The sequence below is a fragment of the Ctenopharyngodon idella genome, chromosome 19 (genome assembly GCF_019924925.1).
Source record: "Ctenopharyngodon idella isolate HZGC_01 chromosome 19, HZGC01, whole genome shotgun sequence".
NCBI classification, from domain to species: domain Eukaryota; kingdom Metazoa; phylum Chordata; class Actinopteri; order Cypriniformes; family Xenocyprididae; genus Ctenopharyngodon; species Ctenopharyngodon idella.
In genome coordinates, this window is record NC_067238.1 from 25,360,189 (window position 1) to 25,369,025 (window position 8,837).

The following is an 8,837-nucleotide window of genomic DNA, read 5'->3' on the forward strand; positions in this document are numbered from 1 at the left end:
GGTGTTGCTCTAATACGGTTTTCTAAAAAGCTACTTAAGATAGATCTGATCTAATGACTGTCTGCACACTCCAAAAAGGTTTTAATGAAATAATGAACTCCTTTTGTAGTTTAGAAAGCTTCTTTTAATGTTTTAGTGAAATCTAGCAGTATGGTCCACTGAGCAGATTTACTTTTCACTGGTGTCTTTTCAGTCTTTTGCCTATGTATTTAAATGATGGCTGTTTTAAAAAGGCCTGTCTGGAACTTCAGTTCCCCAGCAGACAGCGGAAAGGTAAATGCTTTCACAAAAGACTCTACCACATTGTGTTGTATCAGGTGATTTATTCAAGCTAAGCTCTGAGATCATAAGACTTTTGAAGGAACAAAGAGCTCAACAGGTGAGGGAAATGCTGGTTTGAGAGCAGAGCATGGAGGTCTAAACTAACTGGAGAAAGCTGATGTGGGGATGAACTTTTTGCAAACGATGTGCTTAATTGTCATGAAAATTGTGTCATTTTGGGGGGGTGAAATATGACCTTGACATCACCATTTCCCCCTCAAGGTTTCCAATCCTAGTCAGGTGATGGATGTCACAGGTCAGATGATGGGTGACTGAAAATAAAAGGTCTCATGGCATTTGGGCTCCTCCAGGCTGAAACCTTAGATGTATCCATGCAAAATTCTTGAGGTCATTAAAACCTCTGTCCAAAGTGAGAGGGGCCACTTCTGGGGACTCAGTTCTGCTACAGTGTTTTGTTAAAAAAAAAATCATTATACAGCACTGCTGTAAAAATACCATTGCTTAAGTCGATTTTGTTGTTGTCTCGGGAGGTTGAGTACTTGCTCTCGTTTTGCTGTCGTCTAGGGAAAAAAATATACAAGCCATTGTACAGTACAGTAGAATAATGAGCTTTTTGTAATTACTGTTAAGGTAAGTGGGTATTTGTCACAAGCCCCTCACATTCCATATGCACAGCAACTTAAGCCAGCACTGTCCCTGTGCCAATGTACATGCTGAAAGATACAAATGAATGCCCAACCTCATAAACAGACATTCATTATCTCCATGTGCTGGTTTCATTTAAAGACTGAAGAGCAATACATTGTTAGCATGGCAATTCAGAACCCAGCTAGAATAGAAAAACAACAGGAAACACTAAACGTAGCTGACCTGTTCTTTGTACTGACAGCTTCTTTGTCCCTGAGTATTACCCGTGAGCCCTAAGATCAGTGGTGACAGTGAGACAGCGGGGGGCCAAGGGAGCCCACCTCTTTCCCAGACTTTTCCCCGAAACTAGCGTGAGCTCAGGGAGGAAGAATTCCATCTAACTCTTGCGGTGATTAAGATCTCTTCCTGCTCAATGACAGGTCCCGTAGCCATGTAACGTAAATACAGCCTGGAGCGGAACCAAGCTGTCACTGATGCAGAAACTCAAACTGAGGGGTATGTCGGACCCCTGATCAGACGGGCAACTTCTGAGAGCCGCCTCGGTAAGGTTTTGCCCACAGGCTATGAATTACCAAATACTGTGAAAACCAGATGAAACCCTGAATGATCATGAAAAGAACAGAGTCATAGTCTCTCAACAAAGAGTCATCAACCGGAAACACTTCCGATTTAAGAACTGACATGCTCTAAACTAGTGTATTATCTTAATTTTAAGAATTTTTTTGGGCAGTGCCAAAATGTATTTGGACACTTCAGGCACAAGTGTTCATACAATACGTTGTCCATACAGTTAAAGTCAACAGGGTCCAATGTCTTTAAGTAAATATAAAAAACATTCTTCATATAGGTTTACAACAACCAGAGAGTGAGTAAATGGTGACAATTTTCATTTTTGGCTGAACTATCCCTTTAAGGACATGCTGCATCATGTTTGACAACCTGAAAGTGTCCAAAAATTGTATTCATTCAACTCATTTGTTTTGTCATTTAAAGGGGACCTATTACGCAAAATTCACTTTTACATGGTTTTTGAACAAAAATGTGTGTTGGCAGTGTGTGTACACAACCACCCTATAATGATAAAAATCCACCCACTCTTTTTTTTTTAATCCAATCATAAGCAGTGTCTTAGAACAAGCCGTTTTAATTTTCTGAGCAGTATGACATTATACTGCTCTGGCCCCGCCCACAACTGCTGCCGTATTAGCATAGTTTCCACCCTGAGCGAGTTGTTCCACCATTTTCTCCGGGGCACAGCAGCTGTAGTGACAAGAATATCTTGTAAGCAACTCAGGTGTTTTGTTGTTGGATGTAAGAGTGAACATGACAGTCTTCATGTACTCCTGACATCAGAGCCGCTAAAAATGCAGTGGATTAGTTTTATTTTTGAAGGGAATGCGCCCCATATACCTAAATTCGTTTATGTCTGCGCAAATCATTTTACACCAGACTGCTTTGTGAACGAGGGTCAATACAAAGGGACAAATACAAAATAGGTTTTGCTAAAAAGTTCTTACTCAGTACCAACTGTTCGTGATCCAGCTTACAGTCTCCGGATACTGGTTAAGGCAGTAATGGGGAGAGCACTCACTTTATCACAGTTCATCGGGGTTTGTTTTACGGATTTAAAGATAAGCACCCCCCAAAAAGGTATAAGGTCTGTATATATTTGTTTAATGTTAGTTGTAACAAGTGTTTTTGTGTAATTCGCTGTGTATGTTGATGATAATGCAAAGGAGAGAGAGAGTTTATGGGAAAGACTTTAATGCACATTCCTTGTACTGTTTTATTCAGCTCTTACGGTGATTTTCTGGAGTGAAAACGGACGCTTCATCTTTTTTTGTGTAATGTACACTAAACTTAAATCATAAAACTCATCAGTAAAGTTTTGGCCATCATTCGGACGGGGTCCGCTACAACAGGCTGTTTTGTTGTTGCATGAGCTCTTGAAGCTCCGCCCTCTTCTTGAAAGGGGCCTGGGAGCAGCAGCTCATTTGCATTTAAATGGACACACACAAAAACGGCGTGTTTCTGATCACCCCTAAAAAGTAGCAATTTTAACTTGCTATTAAAAATGATCTGTGGGGTATTTTGAGCTAAAAATTCACATACACACTCTGGAGACATCAGAGACTTATTTTATATCTTGTAAAAAGAGGCATAATAGGTCCCCTTCAAAACAGTGGTTTAAAAAATATATATATTTTGTTTACACCTTAAATGCGTGTGTGTTTTTTTTTTTTTTTTGCATTTTAATTATTTTAATATAACTTAATTTATATAATTTGAAGCCATCCTGTGGCCCCCCTCATAGCTAAGGCTCTCTAGTGGGCCCCAACCACCTGTTAAAGAACCACAGATTTAAAACCTTAAACAAATACTTTTTTTAAAACGCTTTGCCTCAGTCATGCAGCCCTTAGCAACTGAAGTGAAATATTCACTGTGACTTATATTTGCCATGGTATGAACGGTATGCTAGATCAATTACAGCTACAAAAAATTCTGGATGGAGGTTGTAATGTGGCTCTTATCAGTTCTGGCTTCCTTTTTTACACCTCCACTGGTTAAACAAACACATGGAACACAAAGGACTACATGCAGTCAAGGAAACACAGCGAACATGCCTTCACACATACGTAAGTTTACGCATACTGAACATGAAGTTTGCTTTGTTCAGACACTGAAGGGTATATGGCTATGTAATCCTAAGCAGTTTACACTGAGCACACATACATCTTTCTTGTCACCTACTCTACAGGAGGCACCAGGTTTACCCTTTCTGCTCCTAGTTGATATATTATCCTAACAGTGCTGCCCATTATGTCATTTCCTTTCCAACAGAAGTTCTCTTGTGATTACATGTAACTCAGTGTCTCATTTTTGATGTTCTTCATAACAGAAATGTCTACATACAGGGCACATATGATAAGTTTACAGTACAGCTTCGTATCCCTGACAAAATTTCTTTGCTAGGTCATGAGGGGTAGCGAGGCTTTGCATATTGAATGTACGTTTGGCCCAATTGTGTACTTAACTGAACACACAAAAAAATCTCTCACTTTCACCACCTTTCAGAGGGTCACAAAAGTGCAGATGGCACAGAGCTTACAAAAGCACGAGGGTTCAATCTAATAAACTAAAGCAGAGAAAGTATTTTTAGCCAATTATCGCTGAAATCTTTTCTGGATAACACTTTGTCCTGCAGAATAAAGACACAGCTAGCACAAATATGCAATAACAAGCCTTCTTGTCACAGGAGTTTAAAAGCATTCTGATCAGATCAAAGACTTTGTAATTTCATAAATCCTGTCCTGGCTTTGGCTCAAAATCCAAGACCATAGCAAAACTGAAACATAATAAATTATTAGGATTGTTATTATGATGTGTTTTTATGTGGCTTAATTGCAGTTTTCAGCTTATAAATTAGTGTGTTCAAAAAGTGTGAGCCTAAATAGAAAGGTAAAAACTTTTCTAAAAAGCTTTTAAATATTTTAAAGTAATTATTATTTCATAAATCATTACGTTTTTGGGGAGTCGCACCACAATTTCTCTGCATGTTTCTGAATGTTGTTGTTATTTTGGTGGACAAACATTTCTAAGGAATAATAATTAAATTATTAATAAATTACTAAAAAGCACTTTATACTAAATGATTATGCCAAACAACTTTTTGTATGGTTTTCAAAAATGTATTCTTGTAATCATGATTTTTTTCTTCATTACTATATCACATTTTTTACTTTATGACCTTCATAAAAAAATTACATTTAATTTTTATGGAACTTAATTTTAATTACAAAACTAAAAACATGCTCATCGTAGAAGAGATCTATTTTTAAGTCGTTGTAAGTATGAATAGCATTTTTTATGTATTTCTAAAGAAATTAATATATCCGGACCAAAAAATTACCATCACCATTATCAATGGCAATATAGAAATTGCAGTTTAATAAAAACAGAGAAAGCTAAGGTCTCAAATATGTCGCATGAGTGGGCAAACAGGCACATAAAGTCTGATCTTGGCCTAGGAGGATATCAGCAATAATTACACAGATGTGAATGTAAGACTGATATCAGAGAGGATAACTGGGGGAGATCAGTGCCTGTGTGCGTGTATTTGAGTCACTAAATAAGCTCTGAAAACCCTTTCTCGCCAACATGAAGCTTTCATTTCCTCTCCATTATCATGCTAAGCCCCCCAGAGAGGGCACACAAGATCTGACCTCTGCACTCAACCTCCTGTCCTTCACACAATCTTACAACCTGAGATGATAATGGCACTTTCACATTCAAACATCACGTAACACACCATGAATGTTGGCTATCCAGTACTATTTGATTCAGCTCCAATCCCCATGGAACAAATCAAAGAACCGCCTCTTTTTTGGAAACAATTTCAAAGTGGTCTCCAACTGTGCTTATCACATTGCAACTACCAGACTTGTGCATACGGTCTAGGAAACTTGGCAGCTGCAGGCGAGACAACATATTTTACATTTGTATCTGGTCATTATTGTTTATAGAGAGAGCACAATCATCTTTGACAAAACTGTGGTTGGGGGAAGGGTTGTGACTAAGGCCACTTTTTGACCATCTATTGTCCAGAATCTTTTAAGCTCTGAAAGAGCCCGTTACCCAAATGTCCACTGAATGGGCGATTAGCATGTCTTCTAACACTGACCTTTCAGCCTCATTACCATCAGCCATCCTAGTGATCCCTGCTAACTAGCGAACTCTAAACAACATTCTCAAAACACGTTAAAGCAACTCCCATCACAATACAAAATCAACTTCAATTAGAATGGAGCACCCATCCATCTAACCATCCATCCATTCTCCAAATTGCTTACCCTTTGTAGGGTTATGGAACAGAATTGAGCAATAGAAATTCTAATAATGTCAAATCTAAGGGCTTGTCTAACCAAGTGCATTACATTAACCAAGTGCATACATTTACATTACATGGTTCAAGTGACCCAATTCCGATTTTTTCCACCCATGGGGCACAGATCGGATATGACCCCCGAACATGTAAGCAGGAAAAAGCACATGGATTCTGATATTCTCAGATCGGTTTCATGCCTCATTCATATGTGGAAATAAATCGGATATGAATCAGATACGTGCATTTGCGTCTGCCATGTAAGCAGACAGATCGGATATTCCACTGTCAATGCGAGTCTTACGTAATTGAAAAAGGGACTGTGTGATGTCAACTCAGGTGGACACCAACCGTGATCACATGACTCTTTTCAATGCTCAGGCTGCAACAAGAGCTCTTCTCTTTTTTCTCTGCCTTAAGAGACAAATGTTTTGGTGACCTTTAAAAATGGTGCAGAAAGCAAAATCTTGTATTACCAGTCCATTCTGTTCCAGGTCAGTATATCTACCTTGGGTTGTTTCACCAAGCGTATAGTGTAAATGTAGATGTCGGATACGGATCACTTTTAAAAGAAGATGTAAGCTGGATTTAAAAAAATAAATAAATCTGATATAGTCAACAAATTAGAGTTGGGCATCAAGACCTGCAGTGTAAATGCAGCCTGAGAGTCTCTCTCCAGAATCACTCAGCCATGCATTTACAATCTCATGAAAAAAAGACATGAATTTGATATGTGATTTGTACAGAAAGGTAAGATTTTTAGAAGTAAAAAAAAAAACAAGCATGAAGGACCACACCTAAACCTAACCGTCAGTGGGGCATGACCAGATTGTACGAAAATGTATGAAGATTGTACAAGTTCATACAAATTAGCCACAAATTAAAAAAAAAAAAAAAAAGTTGCCATGAAAGTGTGCTGCCATTTCTTGTACAAGGTGCAATGATACATCATTGGAGAAATTAACTAGTTAGACACAACTGTTCCCGAAACCGTAGTAACTTTGATGCACTTCTGTTCTTCAAACCACAATATAACTGTCATTAATGGCAGCAGTTCCAACCACATAACTTTGCAAAGCTGTTTGCAAATGGACACAGAATCGTTGAACAATGTTGCTAATGACAGAATTTCCAGTCATAGTCGGTTAATAATGCTTTTGGGAAAGGCACCGCAGAGCGGGTTTCTCTCACCAGTGAGCGGAGAGCAAGAAAATGTAAAACCCGGAGGGCACCTGGAGTGGAGTGATTTAGGCTGAGGATGGGTAATCTTTGTCAGTTCACTCATATGTTGTTCCAGACTGGTTTTGTCTGGGGACACAAAACTTGAAGAAATATACAAACTGAGGTGGTGATTTCACATGAATTTGTACAATGTGATTCATATGGAAACTTGTCATTTTTAGAAAAAATTATGTAAGGTCATCAACACACGTGACATAAAACCTTTCTTGTGTTATGACAGAAAATGTCATAGCCTGCACTGATTAAAGTAAAAAATTATTTTATTGTAATAAGTTAATGTTAAATTTGGTAAAATTCTAAGTTTTTCATAATGTAGGCTACTAATTGGAGAACCTAGCACACCATCTTCGCAAATAACCTGAAACAAAGTTTCACTCCTGTTCAGTCATCAGCATATGACCCTGCCAAATACAAACAACAAACTTCCCTGACATTAAATAAACATGGAAACCACAGATCCCTGTAAAATTCCATAATTACTACAAATGATTGCTTATTAAACTGAAGCAACTTAATATTTGCCACCATTGCAATTTAAAAAAAAAAAACAAATGAAACTTGAATGACATAAATATGAAGCTTCCTTAACCCCATAATAGTTTATTTTACTTTAACTGAAGCAAATATGGCATTTTGGCGAAAACTCTAGTTACCATGGTGAAGTGTTGTAGTTGAGGGTTCAGACAGTGTTCTGGTTAACCTTTACACATAACATGGAAAGTAGCGTTTGTTTTTTCAAACCCCACATTGGTTCATTCAAGTGGTTGGTGTGGGTTCTGAATGATTAATAACCCCGCCGAGAAGTTTCTTTGATGCGGACTCACCTGAGACACGAGCGGGATGAGTGTTTGTTCCACCGAGCGAGTTTGGATTTCCAACCCGCAATCAAAGTTCCCACCGCCGCACGGAGACGAAGCCATTCCCGCCGATCCGACCCCCACGAGTGCTCACGACAACACTGAGTTTTGGAGTCTCTCAATGCCGCAAGCGTTTGTTTGGTTCAGTTTAAAAGCAGCGATCCCTCCGTGTGTTGTGCACTGTAATCCACGCGCACTCGCTTCTGAGTGACGGACTGCTCATGTAGGCTACATGCAATATAGCAAACTACAACCACAGGACTGACTGCTGCAGGCAACCACTGGCGAGTCAGTATCCGAGAGCGAACACAGACAGAGAGAGGGAGCGTGCGCGCGCGATCAGAAGCAGACTGTGCGCAAGCAGCACAATATGTCCACAATATGAGGGACAGAGTGTGTTTACATTAACCAGCTTTTCATTTTGCTTTCTGTTTATTATTGTTTTTGCCTTTTTCACTTTTACATTCACTTCACATTTCAGCTTCCCTTTTTAGTTATTCACGTTAGTTATTTTTAGTTATTCACGTTTAACTTTTAGTCAATATCTGTTCACTTTAATCGCATCTTGCTATAGTGTACTCAAAAGTGGATAAAATGTTTTTTAGTAGTGTTTCCCAACCTTTGTCTAAGTGTCAGCCTCATCAGTAAGGCTTTAACTCAAACTTGACAAATGACAAAATTATTATTATTCCAATTGACAAATCTTAAACAATGTTTTGTTTCTAAAATGTAACTAAATGTATTAACAACAATTAATAAAGATTGTACCTTAATCTTTTGACAACCTCATAGTTATATTTTAATTAGCTACTTTTTATTAATTTTAATGAATACTAAAATAGAATCTAAAAAACAAATATGAAAAAAATTAAAAAATAAACAGTATATTATATTGGCTTATTTAGCAATTTTCAAGTTATTCTGTT

General features: G+C 38.1%; 1 protein-coding gene across 2 annotated transcripts in view; it reads right to left on the minus strand.

Moving 5' to 3' along the window:
- The window catches only part of ctnnal1 (catenin (cadherin-associated protein), alpha-like 1), a 57,057-nt gene extending 48,786 nt beyond the window's left edge, over window positions 1-8,271 (minus strand). For both annotated transcript variants that reach the window (XM_051871942.1, XM_051871941.1), the window contains exon 1: window positions 7,879-8,271. In XM_051871942.1, the coding sequence (XP_051727902.1) occupies window positions 7,879-7,974 (96 nt within the window). In that variant the 5' untranslated portion in view covers window positions 7,975-8,271. The remainder of the gene's footprint in view (window positions 1-7,878) is intronic.
- Window positions 8,272-8,837: the final 566 nt, after the last annotated feature.